At 40.2% G+C, this 23864-nt stretch overlaps 1 protein-coding gene across 7 annotated transcripts in view; it reads left to right on the top strand.

Annotated features, from left to right (window-relative positions):
• ralgapa2 (Ral GTPase activating protein catalytic subunit alpha 2) overlaps nt 1–23864 on the top strand; it is a 585975-nt gene that overhangs the window by 58878 nt on the left and 503233 nt on the right. For all 7 annotated transcript variants that reach the window (XM_043696530.1, XM_043696529.1, XM_043696527.1 and 4 more), the window contains exon 3: nt 5398–5447. In XM_043696530.1, the coding sequence (XP_043552465.1) occupies nt 5398–5447 (50 nt within the window). The remainder of the gene's footprint in view (nt 1–5397; nt 5448–23864) is intronic.

Raw genomic sequence — 23864 nt, 5'->3', positions numbered from 1 at the left:
TTTTGTGTTTGCTTAAAAGTACTTGCATTCTGGCATGCAGTTTTCCCATAGATGTTGAATCATTTATATTTAAAATATAAATAAACCTAGTGTTTATTGTGTAAATATGTGTCAACTGTATTTATACACTCGTGACTTGCAGCAATTTGAATATTTCTGGTTCACGTTCTGAAGTTTTCTGTTTTAGCAGGCATGCCTTGTGATTTCAATGTTGTGTACACTCTTTAAGGCCATGTATGGTCTGGCAATAAATACTAGATTGGAACTTGCTGGGAAAAGAACAGAATGTTAATGTGGCATGCTATCACTAATGTGCCATTGGCCAGTAAGTTTGAGATATGTTGTGAATCTTGAAAATGTGCTGGTTGATTTACATCATTCCATCTTTTGCTTTGCACAGATAGCATCTTGTCCTTGGCTTCCTTGTTATTTTTTAAGGAACATATTGGATTTGCACAATAATTACCCATTTAACTCACCACAAAATACTATGACAGGAATTAAGAGTATGATTAGATTTTTCATGAGTGACAATTGTTAATAAAGTGCAAATCAACTTATTGACCCAGAAATGGAGTAACTTTAAATTGTGATTTTTGTACATGTAGCAATTTTTTTATGGATTTGTGGGAAACAAATCATTTTATATTTTAAATTTTCCTTTGCGCATTTGTTCCCAGTCTCATAAAATCTTATTGGTCAAAGAGCTAGACTGTTTGTTCCAATGTTCATTAAAATTCTAGATAGCATTTTGCCCTCATCATTGTTATGGATCAGACTACATTCCCTTAAAACATATCAAGGTGTAGTCTAGACCCTAACTTTTATCATATTTCAAAGGAAACGTAAAATGCAACATTCCAGATGGATTGGTTTGGTCAAACTACTAGACTTTCAGCAAAACCTACTTCGTTCTTAGGCCACGGTTAAAATACAAGCTTAAAACGAATTAGCAGAACTTTGACTTTATTGAAATTCTTAAAGCAATATATTATTTAACTGCTACTCATTTACTGTTCCAATATAGCAGCATCTAATAAACATGGAAAGGTACATTCAACAAAACAGACTTCCCTCACTTCTCTAGTTCAGGAGAAGAAACACCAATGGAATGAATCTAGTAAAAGGGAGAGAACTCAGTTTTTGTAGCAGCAGAGAGAGAGCTATATCTTGCAGATACAACTATAAAACCACAGCTTCAACAACTGAAAGCAAAATTGAAACCTTGGGTCAGTGTGATCTCATGTTTGTTTTGTCTGCTTTTTAAAAAACTTTCCCAAACTATTCATTCTACTTTCCATGCAGCAGACACGTCAGCAATAGGTTTACAACACCCCTCTTCAAGAGAACCAGAACACCACAAATTCTTCTTAAAGACACAGATCTTTATAACACTGTTATCAGCTTCCACTTTGAGCAATTACAGAGTAAAAGTTTTCTGTCAAAAGGTGCAGGAAAATTCTCACCAAAAATGAACAACTTAAGATGTTTCGTTTCAATCTTGACAAATGTTTCATGGCCAATAGTTGTTTTACTATCATTGCTCCATTAAAACTAACATGCAGTGATACACACATTATACCACTAAGCACCTAATTTTAGAAAGCTTGGATATGGTAGCATCAATGAAGAATTGATGCTATTTCTTCTAATGCAATTTTTTTTTCCCAATGAAATATTCACAGGATAAAGATGCAATATCCTGGAAATTTCTTTTAGTTGCCTTGGATGTTTCTAAACCACATCTGTTACTGAGTGATTAAAATTGCAACATACTTTATTGGTTTTACTTTTGCTGAGCTAGTTGAACATTCTTTGTTGTAATATGTGCAAGTTTATTTCCTGCCTATGTGGAAAATATTCTGGTCCTTGATCAGATATGTTGATGAAACTTAGCTAATGAGAAACAATGGGAAATATAGGTCTAAAGTTGCTAAAGTTAGAAATTATGTATGTTTGTTTTGTATGTAGCCTCATAATTAAATGGATGGATGAATCTGTCTGGTAATTGCTTATTATATCCCAAGGTAACATATTACTTCCTTTTGAAATAGCAGTACTGATATGTTAAGGGGTGTGTGGAACCACATAGATTGACTAGTTGCCAATAGGCTGAACTGAGGAGAAAGGAAATAAATTTGAAAATCTGTACTGTAGCATGTTATAAAGACACAATTTTGTCCCACTGCTTGCATGACCAGGTTTCAACAAAACTCTTGACAATTTTTTTGAGGAGTTTATCTTTCCTGAAAACTTCCAACAGTGACCTTTTTAAAAGAATACTGTAGATGAATCCCTGCCACCACAACAAATGGATGTTGAATACCCAGCGCAGGAAAGGAATTATTCCATTCTGAGGAAAGATCACTCAACCCAAAGTATTAACTCAGATTTCTCTCCATAGATGATGGTAAACCTCCTGAGGTAGAATATAGAATGTTACAGCGCAGTACAGACCCTTCGCTTTCGATGTTGCGCCGACCTGTGGAACCAGTCTGAAGCCTATATATCCTACACTATTCCATTTTCATCCATATGTTTATCAAATGACCATTTAAATGCCCTTAAAGTTGGCAAGTCTACTACTGTTGCCCTTGATATTCTGAGTAAAGAAACTACGTCTATCTATCACCCCTCAGTTTAAAGTTGTGTCCCCTCGTGCTAGCCATCACCATCTGAGGAAAAAGGCTCTCACTGTCCACCCTGTCTAACCTTCTGACTATCTTATATGTCTCACCTCTCAACCTTCTTTTCTCTAACGAAAACAGTCTCAAGTCCCTCAGCCTTTCCCCATAAGACCTTCCCTCCATAACAGGCAACATCCTAGTAAGTCTCCTCTGAACCCTTTCCACAGCTTCTACATCCTTCCTGTAATGCATTGGCCAGACCTGTATGCAGTACTGCAATGCGGCTGCACCAGAGTTTTGTACGGCTGCACCAGAGTTTTGTACGGCTGCACCAGAGTTTTGTACAGTTGCACCAGAGTTTTGTACAGTTTCAGCATGGCCTTGTGGCTCCGAAACTCATTCCCTCTCCCAGTAAAAGCTAACACACTGTATGCCTTCTTAACAACCCTATCAACCTGGTTGGCAACTTTGAGGGGTCTATATGCATGGACACAGAAATCTCTCTGCTCATCCACACTACCAAAAACCTTACCATTAGCCCAATACTCTTTGTTCGTTTTACTCCTTCCAAAGTGAATCACCTCACACTTTTCTCCATTAAACTCCATTTGCCAACTCTCAACCCAGCTCTGCAGCTTATCTATGTCCTTCTGTAACCTGCAACATCCTTCAGCACTATCCACAGCTCCACTGACTTTGTTATCCACAAATTTACTACCCCATCCTTCTACGCCCTTATCTAGATCATTTATAAAAGTAGCAAACAGCAAATGCCCCAAAACAGATACTTATGGCACACCACTAGTAACTGACCTCCAGAATGAACATTTCCCATCAACTACCACTCTGTGTTCTTTCAGCTAGCTAATTTCTGATCCAGATCACTAAAATTACCCTCAATCCCATGCGTCTGTATTTTGTGCAATAGCCTACAGTGGGGAACCTTATCAAACACCTTACTGAAATCCATATACACCATATCAACGGCTTTACCCTCATCCACCTGTTTGGTCACCTTCTCAAACTCAATAAGGTTTGTGAGGCACAACCTACCCTTCACAAAACTGTGTTGACTGTCCCTAATCAACCTATTCCTCTCTAGATGATTATAAATCCTATCTCTTATAACCTTAACGCTTTACCCACAACCAAAGTACGACTCACTGGTCTCTAATTACCAGGGCTGTCTCTGCACCCTTTCTTGAAAAGGAGGCAACATTTGCTATCCTCCTGTCTTCTGGCACTATTCCTATAGACAATGATGACATAAAGATCAAAGCCAAAGGCTCTGCAACCTCCTCCCTGGCTTCCGATAGAATCGTAGGATAAATACCATCCAGCCCAAGGGACTTATCTATTTTCATACTCTCCAGAATTGCTGACACCTCCTCCTTGTGAACCTCAACCACGTCTCGTAGTCTGTACCTCCGTATTCTCCTTGACAACATTGCCTTTTTCCAGCAATTTCTGTTTTTGTTTCTGATTTACAGCATCCACAGTTCTTTTGGGATTATCATTTGTTCATGTGTTATCAATGTGTGTATGGATCAAAACTTTGTTTCGCTACCACATCTAATTGTGAATGGTGGTGCATAATCAAATAGTTAACCACATGGGTAGAAAGGACTGTGAGTGCTGGATAAAGTTCAGTCTATGGGCCTTGCCAACATCTCATGTTTAGCACTGATGATTTCTGCTCTAGAACTAGCTGCATTTCTGGCCAAATTGTTCCTGTACAGCAACAACACTGGCAAATTACACACCAGCCTGCAACACACGCACTAGTTGGTTTTCGAAACAGTTTCTACCCTACTGTTGTTAGAATACTGAACGGACTCTCAAACGGCTGTACATGTGGTTCTGTTTTTGTCGCTGTTTACCTATTATTTACTTATCCATGCTACTTAACTCTGTGATCTGCCTATATTGCTCGCAAGACAAAGCTTTTCACTGTGCCTTGGTACACGTGACAATGAATTCAATTCAGTTCAATTCATCGATCTATCTGACAGGATTGCTCAGTATAGTTCACAAAAGCAGGACTTCAAGTTGCCAAATATCACTTCGTCAATATATATTACAGCTTCAGTCATTAGCAAAATGATCTATGATGTTGAAAGTAATGCTATCACATGACACTTATTCACCAAAATGCTGTTTACTGACATTGAGGGATTTCATTAGAGTCCTTCAGTTTTGAACTTCACCACCGTTGTTCTTTGGTGGTTAATTTGGCATCAAGATATCACTTGAGTTTTCATAAAACCCATCAATGAAAATGGAAATGGGGGGAGGGGAATCTCTTCACTGACTGGGGTCATAACTAGTGCAAACCAAACGATTACTGGAAAATCTAGATTTTGCAGAGACTGGAGCCCCTGTGCTATTGTATACAAGGAATCTATTAATTCCAAGTTTTGAAAAACTAGTTAATCATTCATGCTCCATTACAGAGTGATGTATGGCATAATTATAGCTTTATCCTTTTGTGAACTTTCCATTAATCTCCATTATGTTTATTTTATTAAATCGCTCCATCTGATCTTAATATTTTGAATTTATAATGAAAAATTATTAATACCAGGTCGTTACAAAGTGTTTGTACAACATACATACTTGGCTTTCATTTTTAAGAGCTGTCTGAACTATATCGTGGTGTTTGCTTGTCATATATGATATGTTGTTTTTCCAAAGTTCATATTACTCTTGTGCAAATTGTGTTTGAAAATACAGAAATTGCTCATTCTTCTTTCTTTTGGTCTGGATTTAGGGAATAAGTCTCAGAGGGAGGAGCTGGACTCCATTCTCTTTGTATTTGAGGTAAGTCATAATTGGCAATAAACTACAGATTCAGGAATGTTCTATGTTTGAAGTGTCTATTAATATCATTGATCTATCTGTGTCTTATCTGGCTACTAATGCTCCCCTCTCTATTCTTGTCTAAGGATGGAAGTAGCAAGTGCATACATAAGATAAATTGTAATGTGATGTAGGAATTGTATTGTAGGAAGGATACAGGGAATGACTATGAGATGGCTGTTTGGAGCTGCTTGTGGTGGAGCCCACTAGGGAACAGGCAGTTTTGGATGTCGTGGTGTGTAATGAAGCTGACTTGATAAGGGAGCTTAAGGTGAAGGAACCCTTAGGAGGCAGTGATTATAACATGATAGAATTGACTCTGGAGTTTGAGAGGAAAAAGCTGGAATCAGGTGTAACGTTGAATAAGGGTAACTACAGAGACATGAGGGAGGCGATGGGTGGAATTGACTGGGAGAGGAGCCTAGCAGGAAAGACTGTGGAACAGCGATGGCAGGAGTTTCTGAGAGCAATTCGAGAAATGCTGCAAAAAGTTATCCCGAGGAAAAGGAGGCATTGTGAAGGCAGGATGAGGCAACCATGCCTGATAAGGGAAGTAAGGGATAGCACAAAAGCAAAAGAGAAAGCATATGATGTGGCGAAGGGGATTGTGAAGCCTACAAAGACCAACAGAGGACAACTAAAAAGAAATAAGGATAGAGAAGTGTAACAATGATGCTCCTTTAACAAGGTTATGTTGTCCTTGGCTTTTCTTTCAGAGAGGTTGTAAAAATCAAAGTCTCCGAAAAGTCTACGTTGAAGGGTTTTAGGGCCAGTTTGATTATAGCTAACAGATAGTGCCTCAGGCAAAAGGCTTTTAAGTTTTTAAGAAAAACACCTGTACAATGAAAGGGGAATGGCCAGTTCTATCAGCTCAGCTTTACTCTGGTTTGATTTGGTTTTGGCAGTCTGGCTATTCACTGAAAGAAGTCAGGCAAGTTCTGAAGCTGCGAGACCCAAAGAAGCAGGTTCATGCTGGTACTGTCTCTTAGAATCTTACAGGAGAGATGTCAATGTTTGATTTTTACCTTTTGTGCCAAGAGGTGTTTATGGGGATTGTGACAAGTATTTGGAATAGCATTATTAAGTTGGGACGATCTACTAGATTTTTAGATAGGTTCAGTTATTCTGTATTCTGTTCTCTTTTTTGTGTATGTTTCATTTGGTAATCTTGTAAATAAAATCTGTTCTGTTGAAAACCAAGTGGTTTGTCCAGCAGCATCTCTCCTGGAATATCCACTTACACCTACTTAAAACAGCTAGCAAACTTCGGATCTGGGCTGCTTTCTTGAAATGTTTTGAGGGTGTTTGGCCTGGTCCATGACAGACTGGGGGCTCGTCCAGGATTTCTCCTGTTATTCATATTTGGGATTAGGGTTGTTGGTCTCTAAGACAGCGAGTGGTAGGTGTCAGTGTGTTTTAGTCTGGGTGTTCAATTTGGTTGGTTTAAATGGTGCTTGAGATAATATTGGCTCTTTCAGTCACCAAGTGTTTTCTGGGGGTGGAAGGAGTGATCTGGAGGGTTTTGCAAAAGGTGGTTAAAGCTAAGATGCCAAAATTAGCAGACAAGCTGGAGTTGGAACTGCCTCCTTCCATGAGGAATGGAGAGCTAATTACTGCAATATGTCAGCATTTAAATTTGCTGGAAATGTCATCAGAATCTTTACAGATGGCTAAAATTCAATTGCAAATGAAGCAATTTGCGTTCGGCAAAAGACAAGGAAAGGGCAACAGGAATGAAACAGTTTGAATTGCGATTAAAAGCAGAGGAAAGAGAAAAATGTGCTTTAGCAGAAGAAAAAGAAATAGAGAGAGAGAGAAGAAAGGAAGAAAGAGAGAAAGTTTGAGTTTCAGTTATTGGCACTTAAATAGTTCAAAAATTCACTTTCTGAAATAGGGAGAGTCATGTGGAAGAGTAGAGATTAAAACGACATGATTAGCAGCTGAAATGACCCGGGTTCAATTCCTGCCTCGGGCAACTGTCTGTGTGGAGTTTTCGCGTTCTCCCTATGTCTGCGTGAGTTTCCTCCGGGTACTCTGGTTTCCTCCCACAGTCCAAAAATGTGCATGTTAAGTGAATTGGCCATGCTAAATTGCCAGTAGTGTTAGGTGAAGGGGTAAGTGTAGGGCAATGGGTCTGGGAGGGTTGCTCTTCGGAGGGTCGGTGTGGACTTGTTGGGCCGAAGGGCCTGTTTCCACACTGTAAGTAATCTCATCTAATCTAATCTAATCTAATCTAATCTAATCTTAAAAAAAAGAAATCCTTGCATGGAAAGGGAAAGGTAGATCTTGAAGATTATGAGGATTACTTAGCACAGGGTAAAAAGGAAACCCTTGAAGGGGAAATAGAAATTAAAACGCTCCGGTGTTTTCATTGCAATAAAGTAGGCCACATGAAATCAGTGTCAATGGATTAGGAAACGCACTTGAAGCCAGAAGTAGAGAAACAGGATAACCCAGTGAATTTTGTTGAAGTGGTAATGGAAAGTACAGTGGAGGCTAGAAAGCTGTACCAGAATGTACAAGCTAGTTGGTGGTTGATTAAAGAGGAAGTGCCAGATCATCTTAAACCATATACCTGTGAAGGTAAAGTTTATTTGCATCGGCCAGGAGCAGCAGATGAAGAGGTTACAATATTAAGAGATACAGGATCCTCTCAATCTGTTATGCTGAAAGATGAGGAAATATGTTCCCTCTGAAGGAATATTACCAGAAAAGGTGCTAGTAACGGGAATTCACGATGAGACAGGAAGTGCTATGTAGAGTGAGGTTAGAGTGTCCAGTGAAGAGTGAAAACATCATGGTCGAAGTACTGGACAAACTCTCTCCTCCAGGAATACAATTTGTCCTTGCTAATGATATAGCTGGTTCACAGATAGGAGTGCTGCCTACTGTGGTTGAAAAGCCAGTGGAAACTCGGGCAACTGAACTATTGCAGCACACGTCCTGGGATTTTTCGGGGCTGTGCGGTAATGAGGTCACAAAATCACCAGTTGAAACAGGAGAGATCAAAGAGTACAGATAAGAAAGTTGAAGTGGAATTAGCAGAGAATATGTTTGATCAGATGGTGGAGACAAACCAGGAACAGATGGATGATAAAGTAGACATCTTTAGCTCAGATAAATTAACTGACTTACAGCAGAAAGATGAACACTTGAAGCGATTGTATCAAAAGGCATACACAGAAAAAGAATCCAAATGTATTCCTGAATGCTACTGTCTTAAAAGTGGTGGTTTAATGATGAGATGGAAACCATCACATACTCAGGCAGATGAGAAATGGGCAGAAGTTCATCAAGTCGTATTGTCAATGCATTATAGAATGGAGGTGTTGCGAGTGGCGCATGAGCTATCACTAGGGCATCATTTAGGAGTGAGAAAAACTCAAGCTAAAATACAAAAACATTTTTTACTGGCCTGGACCACACAAGGATGTAGTTGAATTTTGCCAGACGTGTCATACATGTTAGGTAATTGGAAAAGCACAGTCAGTAATAAAACCTGCACCTTTAATACCTATTCTTGCATTTAAGGAACCTTTTACAAGAGTCTTAATTGATTGCATACGACCCCTCCCTAAAAGTGGGAATTTGTATTTGTTAACAATAATAAATGTGTCCACTAGACTTCCAGAGGCCATTTCATTATGCAATATCACAGCTAAAAGTATTGTAGAGGAATTACTCAAATGTTTCACTAGATATGGACTACCCACAGAGATACAATCAGATCAGGGGTCAAACTTTACATCAAAATTATCCAAGAAGTTATGGATAGCTTAGGAATAAAACAATTCAAATCTACTGTGTACAATCCAGGATAGCAGTGAGTGTGAGGAAAGTGGCATCAGGCATTAAAGACCACGTTGAGGGCTTATCGTCAAGATCAACCAGATGATTGGGGTAAAAAAATTCCATTGGTGCTTTTTGTGATCAGAGATCAGCGAAATTCAGTCCATTTGAATTAGTTTTTGGGCATGAAGTGAGAGGACTGCTAAAATTGATTAAGGAGAAGTGGGTAAGTAGTCAGAATACAGAGACCACATATTGGGACTATGTGTCAATTTTTAGGGAACAATTAAATAGAGTGGAGGAGTTGGCTCGACAACATTTAAAAGTATCACAGCATACAATGAAATGGGAAGCAGACAAGAAATCAAAAACTTGCCATTTTGCTATCGGGGATAAGGTGTTAATGTTACTTCCAGTGATAGGTGAACTTCTAAAAGCAAGGTTTAGTGGATCCTATCAAGTCGGAAGGAAATTGAGTGAGGTGAACTATTTGATAAGGACTCCAGACAGAAAAAAAAATCTGTGTGTGTCATATATATATTTATATATATATGCTCACATATATTCTGTGTGGAGTATCGCAAAGTCAATGCAGTTACAAAGACTGATGCGTACCCGATTCCATGTTTGGAAGACTGTTGAAAAGGTGGGACAAGCAACTTATATTTCTAAGTTGGTAAAGAGTAAAGGCAATTTCAGCTTTTGTAACACCGAATGGACTGTATCAGTTTAAAGTCATGCCATTTGGTATGAAAAATGCAGCCACATTTAAGAGACTTACCAATATGGTCATTGTCAGATTACCTAACTGTGTTGTATATATCGATGACCTGGTGATTTTTAGTCACACATTAGGAACATTTGCAACATTTAACAGACTTGTTTGATCGACTTTGGAAGGCAGGCTTGGTGATTAAACTGGCTAAAAGTGAATTTGCCAAAGCCCAAGTCACGTTCCTGGGCCATGTTGTTGGACATGGATAAATGACCCCAGGTAATGCAAAACCAAAGGTAATTGGGGAGTTTCCCATACCATCAACAAAAAAGAGCAGTACTACAATTACAGGGATTGAGTGGACTTTATTGAAAATTCGTACTAAATTTTGGCAGTGTGGTTGCTCCACTCTGAAGAAAGGCAAGAAGTTTCAGCGGACAGCGGATTGTCAGAAGGCATTTGACAGCCTGAAAGTTGTGTTAGCACTGCCCTAGTATTCGCCATATCTAATTATGTAAAGCCATTGAAGGTGGATATCGATGCGGGTGTTGGTGCTGTGCTCTTGCAAGAAGATAACGAGAAGGTAGAAAGACCAGCCGGGTATTTCTCCATGAAATTGAACATTCATCAGAAATATGACAGTTAAAAAGGAGACTTTGAGCTTGGTGTTGGCGTTAGAACATTTCAACTTTTATGTTACCAGTAACATTTCTGAGATAGTCATATACACTGGTTAAAACCCATAGAAGTTTGTGGAGAAATTTATGGAGAAAAATGCCAGACTGTTTAGATGGGGCTTGTTGTTACAGCCATTCAATTTGAAAGTTGTGTGTGTGGTGGGATGAGAAAATGTGATTGCTGGCACATTATTGCAACTTGGTTGAAAAACTCGCATTTGGCAAGAGTGAAAGATTGAAACAGAATGTAGTTGTGCGTGTTTGCATATTTATAGTGAATGTAATGTATGTGCGTGTTGTAGTGTACTAACAATTTAAGATTAGGGGTTTTTAAAAATGAGGCCATATTTGGATATTGATGGTTCTTTTGTTTTAAGGCGCATGGTATGATAATGCTGCTCCTTTAACAAGGTTATGTTGTCCTTGGCTTTTTTTCCAGACAGGTCATGAAAGAGAGAGCCTGTGAAAAGTCTATGTTGAAGGGTTTTAGAGCCAGTTTGATTATGGCTAACAGATACTGCCTCAGGCAAAAGGCTTTTAAGTTTAAAAAAAACCACTTGTACAATGAAAGGGGAGTAGCCAGTTCTCCCAGCTCAGCTTTTCTCTGCTTCAGTTGGTTTCAGCAGTCTGGCTATTCACTGAAAGAAGTCAGGCATTGTTGAAACTAATGGACCCAAAGAAGCAGGTTCATGCTGGTACACTCTCTCTGACATCTCTCCTGTAAGACTCTGTCAGAAGATTAAATATGAGGGTAAGCTAGCCAGTAACATTAAAGAAACTCTTGCAATCTTCTTTTGATACATTGAGGGTAAGAGAGAGGAAAAACTGGACATTGGGTCACTGGAAAATGACACTGCATAAGTAGTAATGGGGAACAAGGAAATGGTGGAGGAACTGAACGAGTACTTGGCGTCAGTCTTCATAGTGAAGACACGAGCAAATTTCCAAAACTTCAGGAGAGTCAGAGAAGATTATGGTGGCCGTCACCCAGCAGGAGCTTGAAAAAGTGAAAGGTCTGAAGGTGGATAAATCACTTGGATCAGATAGAGTGCACCCCAGAGTTCTGAATGATATAGGTGAAAAGATAGTGGAGGCATTAGTGGTGATCTTTCGGGAATCCCTCGAGTAAGGGAGGGTTCCAGAGGACTGGAAAATCACAAATGTAATCCCCCTGTTTAAGATGGAAGTGAGATAAAAGACAGGAAATTCGAGGCTGATTAGCCTGACCTCGGTAATTGATAAGATTTTGGGAGTCCATTGTGAAGGGTGGGATTTCTGAATACTTGTAAGTGCATAGTAAAATAGGGCAAAGTCAGTATGGTTTCCATAAGGGAAGGTCATGCCTGACAAATCAGTACGAATTATTTTCTTTTGTTTAAACACTTTTATTGAAAAATTTTCTTTTCAAAATTAGAAAGTTACTGAAACATGAAAATATAGCATCATAACATCAAAAACAATAAACCAACTACCATACTATTTTACAAAAGAAATAAAACCTACACTTTTTATAAATCAATATACAAATAAATAACACCGCTCAACCCAACAAGACCATAACTTCCAACCTTCGAGAGCATCAATTATGAAACCCACATTTGTTCAAAATTCTTCTTCTCCTGGCCCTTAGGTTTATCAGACCAAACCATCATGGCGGGAGAAAAGCCCTAAACACAATGGCAAACAGATCTGCTTCCAAGTAATTCAAAAAAGGCTGCCACGTCTTGTAACAGTTGTCAGTTTTCTGATGCACTATATTTATAAGAAAGTCTAAAAGAATGTGTTCCATAATTAACTTGCACTACCCTGACAAATCCGGGAGTTCTCGGATACCCAATACATTAGAATATTCTTCCTTGCACAAAAAGTGAGAATGTTAAGAAGCTTTTTCCCATGTACATCTAAGTGAGGTAAATTCAGCAGACTGGAGAAACAAAGTGAACGGGTCCACCTTGACGTCGGTCCCCAAGGCCCCCTCTATCACTGCTGTCACAGTGCTCCAATATGCACCGAGCCTCTGACAGGACCACAAACAATGAGTGAGGGTACCCATATTTATATAACGCTTGGGGCACATTGAAGATGCTCTCTGCATACACTTCACAAGACAATCTGAGTCCAGATGAGCTTTATGAAGAATCTTTAACTTCATAACATGGGTCCTACTGCATATCGGAATCCTCTTCGCATTGTCGCAGATGTCCCCTCACATTTTCGTAGTGATCTCAACTCCTTGATGTAGAGGCTTGATGTCACCCAAGGAAACTCTTCCCTCCCCCCCCCCCCAAACATATGATAGACTACTCGCTGAAAGAGTGCTCTTAGCCTGAAGCACCATCTTTTCTGTATCAGATCTATAACACTCAGTCAAAAGTGTGGTCTCCTTTCGGATAGCATCTTTAAATTGAAAGAAATGGAAGAGGTCCCTACTGGATAATCCATGTTTCCGAGCTATTTGATCAAACGACATCAACGTTTCACCCTCAAACAGATCACCCAAACAAGAGACTTCCCTATCTGCCCAAAGTTTAAACCTGAGATCCATTGTCCTTAGCCGGAAACTGTGGGAGGAAGAAAAGATGTTTTAGACCTATTACTCTCCATCTGCCTCGTTGCGCTCCGTGCTTTGATGTTCGTAACTATTGGATTATGGCTGTGTTCTGCAACTGTCCTCATTTTGTCTAAAAACAAGTGTCCTAAGAGAACACTTTGTCTGGGAGGCCTCAATGTCCAAACATGTCGACACCAAGTCCCCACAGGCCCAATCACTTAAAAATGATAGGAGGGAGCTCAGTTGATATCATCTAATGTCCAGGAGGTCCACTCCCACCAATCCCTGGGGAAATTGCAGTTTCGCAAGCTTAATAAGGGGCAGCTTATCACTCCAAATAAAAGAACTAAACCAGCCATTCAGCTTCTGAAATGTTTGTCTCGGAAAGAACAAAGGGAGCATCTGCAAAGGGTATAATAGCAAGGAAGATCATTCATTTCGAAAAGAGTGACTCAACCCAACCGTGATCTTGGAAGGGTCCCCCACCTTTGAAGGTCTTGTTTAATCTTGTCAAACAAATGAACAAAATTATCTTTTGAATAACTGATCAAATCTAGGGGTAACAGAGAGGCCCAAGTAAAGAAAACCTCCCTTTGCCCCCTTAAAGGGGAACCCACCTTCCATGCCAGGTATTCCTTGGAGCCCTTGAGGATGAACAGGTCCATTCACCAGTCCTGTGAGCTCATTGCATCATCCTTAATCTCGACAACTGAATATATTGCTGTGTGATCAGAGATGGCAATATTCCCAATTGAACAAGATACCACCGAATCTAGAAGAGCTGAGGGAGTTAGGAAAAAAAATCAATCCTCGTATGGCACTTACGAGGATTGGAAAAGAATGTAAAGTCCCTGCCCGGAGGGTGGAGATGTCTCCAAATTTCTACCAACCCCAGTTTCACAGACCGATCACCCAACTGTTTAGATTGTGGAGAAAGCTCTGGGGGGCATTTGGGCATTCTATCCAGCACAGGATCCATAAGGCAGTGAAAGACCACCCCCCCTCCACCCAATGATATAATATGCCGTGATGCTAAGGCCATCAGCTTAGATTGTGCAACGGTCAAAAATTTAAGGGGTTGGGCCAGAGGACACTAGATATTCAAAATACCATATTCCTTGCTATGTATTAGGGCGTTGAGGATAACAAACCGACCATATTCATCTTTAACACAATCTATTAAATTAATAGAAGTTTCTTCTGGATGAGTATGGCCACCCACCTGCTCTTCGTGTTAAAGGACGGGAAAAACATTTGATCAAACCTGCCCTGCAGTAACTTGAAGTGTTCCTTGTCATTAAGGTGAGTCTCCTGCAACAGGGCAACATCTACCCTCTCCTTTTTGAGGCTCGACAACACATTTTGCCGTTTAATTGGCAAATGGATCCCTCTAATATTCCAGGTGCACCATTTCAGAACACTGCTAGTCATAATCCTTTACAACCACCTTTGACCCACCAAGAGGAAGAATTCGACTTACAATACACTGAGCAGATACAAAAGAAGACTCATGGAGTCTATTTACGAAAAACCAAAAAACTAAATTAATTACAAAACACAAAAGGCACTTAATGGAGGCCTCTATCCCCTCCCCATAGAGGGCGCTTAGACCTCCCAAACACATCTCCATTCCCCGTCCAGCTCAAGCCGCACCCCAGACCCAAGCAAAAGAAGGCAATAGACAAAATAGTGAGCACTCTGCTCACCCCCCAACTACATATCAACACCAATCCTAATTGGAGAAGAAAATACCAACAGCAGCTTCTTTAAGAAAATGGTAACATTACAAGAAACATAGCAAGAGAAAAAAAACATTATTGTCCAGGATATAAATCCATCCAAATTAATTTAAAGCGCCCAAGAAATATTTCACTTGTTCCGTGGAGTCAAATGACCGCACTGTCTGACGAAACACTGCTGGGTATTTTATTCAGTATTCGATACCAAGGTCACTTAAGTTTTTCTTGACCTCATGAAACTATTTTCTTTTATGGATCACTGCCACAGAAAAAATCCTGGAAAAACATTGTTAGTGCCCTGATAAGTCAGGGCCTGTGGATCTTTCCCCATCCATCTCCATGATTCCAGAACTCTGCTTGTCCCTGGAACTTTGAAATCGTAACAGGACCAAGTGGGGTGCTGATCCAGACCAGATCTGCACACAGCAACCCGGTGAGCTCTTGTCAGTCTTCACCAGTCCGCCTCAGCATCCCAGCCAAGAAACTGTGGCAGGCATTCTTCAAAAAAGCTTGCTAGCTGCCCACCTTCCAATCCCTCCTGCAGCCCAACGATCCGGTTATTTTTCTTCCTACCTCGATTTTCCAAATCACTGACCTGTTCAATCAAGGCCCGGACCTGTTTCTTCGAGGGCCTGGAACTACACCTCCAAGGACTCAACCTCTGTTTCTGGCTCCAGTGAAGCCCTTCCAACTCGTTCTCATGCTTTTGTAGCATGACCGAAATCAGCTCCAGCCGAGTACAGTTGTCTTCTATCGACTTCTTGATCATCCCTCGTATGCCACGAGTTCTTCAGCAACGCTCTGCTGTGCAGGTACCTCTTTCTCGGCTGCTGAGGGAGCTGCTGCTGAGGGAGCTGCAGCTGCAGTCACAATTGCAGGCCCACCTGATGCGTTGGGCGAGTGTCCGGTGTGTTGGAGCTTGGCTTTATGCTTTCCTTTGGTCATTCTCGCTCGTACAAAAAGAATTTACAGTAGAATCTCGACTATCTGATCATCAACCATCCAAATCACAGACCATTCAAACAAGATGTCAAGGCTCTGCAAAAAAAACAGCACCAGCATTCAGTTATCAGTTAAATGGCATTATGGCATGCCTTGCCAGATAATCGAGGGATGTTTGATAACAAGCATTATGGCATACATTGCTGGATAATAGAGAAATGCTTGAACAACTTTACCGCTCGTTTTCAGCCACCTGAATGATCAATCATCCAAACCAACTGCTCTCTGCCTGTCTCATTCAGACACTCTGCTCCACCACGAATGGATTTAAACAGTTTCACAACAGTTTAACATCAATTTTCTCCAAAGAAAGGAAGTTGGGAGGTTGGGGGTAAAACTATCACTACTGTTGGACTGGGGTGCAGAGGTCAGGAAGGCAGGTCTGCTAAGTTCGATGTCATATTGGATCCCCTTAAGAATTCTTTGAGGTGATTACAAGTCAGTTAGACAAAGGAGATCCAATGGACTTCAAGACCTTTGACAAGGTGCCACAAAGGAGGCTGCTGAGTAAGAGAAGAGCCCATCATGTTCGAGGCAAGGGAAGAGTATGGAGAGAAGATTGGCTGGCTGAAGGCAGAGTGGGGATAAAAGGATCCTTCTTAGGTTGGCAGCCAATGACTTGTGGAGTTCCGCAAGGGCCAGTATTGGGGCTACAACTTTTTGCTTCATACATTAATGATCGAGATAAAGGAACTGAGGGCATTCTGGATAATTTTACAAATGGTACAAATATGGAGGGACAGATAGAATTGAAGACATAGGACACTGCAGAAGAATTTGGACAGGTTCGGACATACTCCTCAGGACCCCCAAAACCCCTCCCCGTGCCTTGCCACATATTCACTATCCCTTTGAACTCTGAGGCTCAACTGTCTTTTTCTGATGAGTGGTAAATCGGGTCTATCAAACACATTGACTTGGACCCGATTTACCACTGCCTGAGAAAAAGAACAGGAAATTACATCACCACAGGAAATAGCATCACCAACCCAAAGAAACCCAAACATATAAATAGAAAGCAGGAATCATCAGCGATGCTTTGTCCAGAGGCTCGCTGAAGATGTTACCTAGTATGGTGATGAAACGTCTGAACATGAACCTTCCAGCTCAGTGAGCAAACCGACATCCAGAATAGGTGCAATGGAGATGGAGAGACTGGAATGGAATCCTTACAGGAACCAGTGTGCGAGAATGTATAATCAACTTGACCATGGGAGTTGGTGGATTTGTAATAAATATCAATAGCTAGCCTATCCCCAAAAATGGAAGATGAACTTTTGGGTATTACAATCGCATCATGATGTAATTTTGCTAAATTTCATGAATGTGCTTGCATCTGGTTTGCATTGATGGCTTCTCATTCAGTGTAAATATATAGTACATCATGCCCTGCTTAGTTAAGAGACCAGTTTTTAGAACTGTTCACTGGACAATCAGATTTGTTTAAATTTCTTACAGGAACATTATAGAATTGCCAGAAAATAAATTAATGTGACATATTTACAAAATTATGCAAGATGAAAGTTAGAATTATAATTATAGAATAAATGAGTAGAATAACCATTATATCATTATTGCTACATTTCTTGTGCATTATTCACAGGGACCAGAGATTCATTGAGTGGGAGATTTGGGTGTGAATATTGATTGCATTGAAAGAATCTAGATTATGTAAAACTATTCCAAACAATGTTGATCAAATATGTTCTCTGATGCATGATTATAAAGTGGAACACGTTCTTGCTTTTAGCAAAACCAAGAAGCAATAGAAAAGTGTAGCAGGTCAGCTAGCACTCGTGAAAGGAACAATTAATGTCTTGGTTTGGGATTACAGAAAATGGCAACTGCATCCTTCAGTTTATTAGATAGGAAGAGAGGTGAAAAAATGTCATATGAACATGGACTGCATACTAATGGAATGATTGAATAATGAAACAGATCATTTGAGTTGAGTAATTAAAAGTTGAACGAAAGATATTTTTGACATTAGAGCAGATTTGCCGAAGATGTCAGCTGGAAAGTGCAGGGCCTGTAGAGCAAAATGCTGGAAATACTCAGCAGGCTTTTCTGTTGGAGAGACTGAATATTTCTGTTGTAGATGCTGAATAAGACTGTATGTCAAATTTGTGGTGAAGCGTCCACACCTGAAGTTATTACTTATCTGTTTTCTGCACAGCAGTTGATTGGTTTGTCATGTAATTCCTACTGTATTTTTATGCTTAGTAGCAATTTTAGTATTTTTGCCCTCTGTTTACACACAATCCCTGTTTTGAGGTAAAATCATAAAATGTTTTTAACAACCTGTTCTACAAAGGAAAAGAACAGGCCACTGTTAATGGCAGAGTATGTTGCAATAGGTTCTTCCTATCTGTGCTGTTGAGGTTCCTCATTTTTACACACCACAAATCCACCCCATCATCTTCCTCAGCTGCCGCCTCTAGGGAGGATGAGATTGCAAGAGAGCAGTCGCAAATGATTCACAAGATTTTGCCGGGAGTGGAAAACTTTAGCTGTGAGGAAGATTGACTAGATTGGGGTTGTTTTCTGTGGAAGTGGAGTTTGAAAGAAGATCTTAACTAAAGTGTGTAAATTTGAGAGGCCTAAATAACAAAGATAGGAAACATCTGTTTTCCTTTGGCAGCAATGTCAAAAACCAGGGAGTATAAATTTAAAGTGATTGCAGTATTAGCAGGGAGTCAAGGAGACATTTTCGCCATGAGGGTGGGGGATTCTGGAACTAACTACTTGAAAGGACAGAAGAAGTAGAAACCCTGAGAACTTGAAGTGCCAGACAGGGCTACGGACAGGATAGTCTGTTTCAGCTGTCACTGAGATGATTTGCTGAATAATCTCTTTGGTATAAAATTTTCAGTTTTCGTCTTCAGTGCTGCATAATTTAATGGTCAGATTTAAGATGTGTTTGAAATCATGCATAGTTTTGGTAGAGTAAATATGGAGAAACCGGCATACTTGAAAGATCAGTAACCAATGAAAATTAAAATAATTAACAAAAGGCTCAGAGGAGAAATGGAAGGATTTTGTTACGCAGCAGGTTTTTGGGTTCTGGATTACAATACCTGAAAGGAGATAGAACTATGTATTAACAGTTTTCAAAAGGAAATTGGATAAACACATAAAATTGAAACATTTGCAATGACATGGCGAGAGACAAAGGAAGTGAGACTAATTAGTTCTTTCAAAGAGCCAGTACAGTCAAGATGAACTGAATGGCCTCCTTTCATACTCCTCATTCCATAGTTTTAAAATTACTAAACTTCTAAATTCAGAATATTGTATATGAAAAGAGAAAGTTGATGTCCAGGGACAATGTGTCCCTGTTCTGGTGACAGCCAAGGCTGGTAGTTGTAGGGAATGCTGGATGGCCAGAGAAATTGAGCTTCTGATAAAGACAGCATGGATCAAGTGAATCCCTAGACTAGTATAAAGGCAGCAGGAGTAAACTTAAGAGGGAAATCAGGAGGACCGGAAGGGGACATGAGATAGCTTTGGCAAATAGGGTTAAGGAAAATCCAAAAAGTTTCTACAAATACATTAAGGACAAAAGAGAATAGGGCCCCTGAAAGATCAGCAAGGCTGCCTATGTATGGAAAACAGGAGATGGAGGAGATACTAAATGAGTATTTTGCAGTAATATTTACCATGGAGAAGGAAATAGAAGCTAGAGAACTTGGGGAAATAAATAGAGCCATCTTGGAAAAATGTCCGTATTACAGAGGATGCCTTAAAGTGCATAAAGATGGATAAATCCCCAGGACCTGATTAGGTGTACCCTAGAACTTTGTGGGAAGGTAGGAAGTGATTACCCTGCCCCTTGCTGAGATACTTCTATCATCAATAGCCATAGGTGTGGTGCTGGAAGACTGGAGGTTGGTAAACGTGGTGCCATTATTTAAGAAAGATGGTATGAAAAAAACAGAGAACTGGAGACTGGTGAGCATGATGTCAGTGGTGGGCAAATTGTTGGAGGGGGTTGAGGGACAAGATTTATGTGTATTTGGAAAGGCAAGGATTGATTGGAGATGGTCAACATGGCTTTGTGTGTGGGAAATTGTGCCTCACTAAATTGATTCAGTTTTTTGAGGATGTGACAAAGAGGATTGATGAAGGCAGAGTGGTAGATGTGGTGTACATGGGCTTCAATAAGGCTTCAACAATATTTTGCATGGTAGACTGGTTAACAAGGTTAGATTACACGGAATATAGGGAGAAGTAGCCATTTGGATACAACATTGGCTTGAAGGCAGGAGATAGAGGGTGGCAGTGGAGGGTTGCTTTTCTGCCTGGAGACCTGTGACTAATGGTATCCCACAGGGATCAGTGCTGGGAAAACTGCTTTTCGTCATTTATATAAATGATTTGGATGTGAACATAGGAGGTATGGTAGTATAGTGGACAGTGAAGAAGGTTACCTCGGAGTACAACAGGATCTTGATCTGATGGGCCAAGGAGTGGCAGATGGAGTTCAATCCAGATAAATGTGAGGTGGTCCATTTTAGAAAGGCAAATTAGAGCAAGATTTGTACATTTAATGGTGGGGTCCTAGGGAGTGTTGCCAAATAAAGAATTGTTGGAATGCAAGCTCATAGTTCCTTGAAAATTGAGTTGCACGTAGGCAGGGTAGTGAAGAAGACATTTGGTAAATGCCTTTATTGGACAGTGCATTGGGTATAGGAATTGGAAGGTGTTACGAAAAGAGGTAAACCCTCCTGCTTAATTTAAAACCAGCAACACAGAAAAGACTTAACAAATGCAGTAATCGATTAGCCAAGAACTATTTAAAGTAAACTTAAAAACTTTATTACTTAAAATATAACAGAGAATAATTAACTAACAACTATTTACAAGTCCTTACTCTACCCTATCTTTATCTTCCCTTCTATAATACTAGTCTGATAAAACTCCCAATTAAGATTTACAAAACAAAACCTCTTATCTCAAAACCAGGCAGCTTTCGGTTATTCTATTTGGATCTTCCTGTGCCTTCTTTCCTTAGGGATTTCTGCTCCACAGGTTACTGATCAATAAAGATACTTTTAAGAGAGCTATTTTTCAGGCAGCCTTTTACATGCTGGTAGCTGGGCAGTTCTCCTCCAACTGTTAAATTTTTTCCCTGTCTTATACCTCAGAGCATTGGATTGTGTCATTGGCTTTAGATATTGTCAATATACTCAATTCAAACTTGATTGGAATTTGGTATTTTTTGGGACATAATTTAAACTGCTAATTTGAATCTGTTTTGTTGCTTCCAGGCAACCAACTACTTCAGTAGCTGGAGCACATGTTACATTGTGTTTTATTGAGAACACTTGGTGCTGTCACTGCTAGCTTGTCACCCTCTTAAAAGGTATAGTTCACCCACATGTTCATAACAGAGGTCATGTTGAGTGTATACAGGACATCGGTTAAGAGTGCGGTGCTGGAAATGCACAGCGGGTCAGGCAGCATCCGAGGAGCAGGAAATTTGCCGTTTCATCATTCCTGATGGGCTTATGCCTGAAACATCGATTCTCCTGCTCCTTGGATGCTGCCTGACCGGCTGTGCTTTTCCAGCACCACACTCTCTACTCTGATCTCCAGCATCTGCAGTCCTCTCTTTCTCCCAGGACATTGGTTACGCCACTTTTGGAATACTGAATTCAGTTCTGGTCTCTTTGCTACAGGAAAGATGTTGTGAAATTTGAAAAGTTTCAGAAAAGATTTACAGGGATGTTGGCAGGGTTGGAGATTTTGAGTTATAGAAAGAAGCTAAATAGGCTAAGGCTGTTTTTCCTGCGTGTCAGAGGCTGAAGGGTGATCCTATAGTGGTTTATAAAATCATGAGGAGCATGGATAGGGTGAATAATCAAGGCCATTTCCTCCGAATAGGGAAGTCCAAAATTAGAAGTTTAAGATGAGAGGGAAAAGATTTAAAAGTGGCGAAAGGGGCAACATTTTCACGCAGAGAGTGGTGTATGCATGGAATGAACTGCCAGTGGAAGTGGTGGAGGCTGGTACAATTAGAACATGTAAAAGGCATCTGGATGGGTACATGAATAAGATGGGTTTAGAAGAAGATGGGCCAAATTTTGGCAAATGGGACAAAATTTATTTAGGATATCTGGTCAGCGTGGACAAGTTGGACCAAAGTGTCTATTTCCATGCTGTACATATCTATGATTCTTCTATGTCTGAAATAAAATGCTTGCAGCATAAAACAGGTAAGTTTAAGGAAAAAGACAAGTTGTAGCTTTTTGGACAGTAAAGTGAAGTAATGTATCTTGCATTTTCTTTGAACAGAGGCTGAAAGTTCTATTACACAACAACATTTTCAGTTTTTTTCTAAAGCAATGTTATATTCAGCCTTGAGTATTCTGTGTCAAAGGGATAATTCTGTGCAATATTGAAGACACCACAGAACCAAAAATGAATCTTAAATATATAAAACTTCAACACATGAAGGGATTGACTGAGTTTAACTTAATTTGACAAAAGAAAATTAAAATGTGATGCAGGTTATTTCTTTAAAATAAGCTGAATAACATTGATAGAAGAAAGCTATCAATAAATTGTGCTTGACAAACTTGTCAGGGTTCTTTGAGGATGTAACCAGCAAGGTGGATAATGGGGATCTGGTGGATTTGGTATATCTAGGCTTTCAAAAGGCATTTGACAAGGTGCCTCATGAAAGACTGGACCAAATGTAATGCAATAATGAGTTTACAGGTGGATAATGATAGGCGAGGAGAATGGGCCAGAATCTAATGTAGATAGGTGTGAGGTTGTCCAATTTGGCTAGAAAAATACGAGGGCAAATTATTATTTAAATGGCAAGCAGATTCAAAGTGTGGCGCTATAGAGGGTTCTAGGTTTTTTTGTGCATGAATCACGGAAAGTGGGTATGCAGATGCAGCATATAATTATAGCGTCATAGAGTTATAGCGATGTACAACATGGAAACAGACCCTTCGGTTCAACCTGTCCACGCCGACCAGATATCCCAACCCGATCTAGTCCCACTTGCCAGCACCTGGCCCATATCTCTCCAAACCCTTGCTATTCATATACCCATCCAAATGTCTCTTAACTGTTGCAATTGTACCAGCCTCCACCACATCCTCTGGCAAAAGTTGCCTGTTAGGTCTCTTTTATATCTTTCCCCTCGCACCCTAAACCTATGCCCTCTCGTTCTGGACTCCCTGATCCCAGGGCAAAGACTTGTCTATTCATCCTATCCATGCCCCTCATAATTTTGTCCTCTATAAGGTCACCCCTCAGCCTCTGACGCTCCAATGAAAACAGCCCCAGCCTGTTCAGCCTCTCCCTATAGCTCAAATCCTCCAACCCTGGCAACATCCTTGTAAATCTCCTCTGAATCCTTTCAAGTTTCACAAGATCTTTCCGATACGAAGGAGACCAGAATTGCACGCGATATTCCAACAGTGGCCTAACCAATGTCCTGTACAGCCGCAACATGATCTCCCAACTCCTGTACTCAATACTCTGTCCAATAAAGGAAAGCATACCAAACGCCTTCTTCACTATCCTATCTACCTGCGACTCCAGTTTCAAGGAGCTATGAACCTGCACTCCAAGGTCTCTGTGTTCAGCAAAACTCCCTAGTCCTGCTAAGATTTGCTTTCCCAAAATGCAGCACCTCACATTTATCTGAATTAAACTCCATCTGCCACTTCTCAGCTCATTAGCCCATCTGATCAAGATCCTGTTGTAATCTGAGGTAACCCTCTTCGCTGTCCACTACACCTCCAATTTTGGTGTCTTCTCCAAACTTACTAACTGTACATCTTATGCTCGCATCCAAATCATTTATGTAAATGACAAAAAGTAGAGGACCCAGCACCAATCCTTGTGGCACTCCACTGGTCACAGGCCTCCAGTCTGAAAAAC

This window comes from Chiloscyllium plagiosum, chromosome 9 (genome assembly GCF_004010195.1).
Source record: "Chiloscyllium plagiosum isolate BGI_BamShark_2017 chromosome 9, ASM401019v2, whole genome shotgun sequence".
Classification (NCBI taxonomy): Eukaryota; Metazoa; Chordata; class Chondrichthyes; order Orectolobiformes; family Hemiscylliidae; genus Chiloscyllium; species Chiloscyllium plagiosum.
This window is presented reverse-complemented; position numbering and strand designations above follow the sequence as displayed.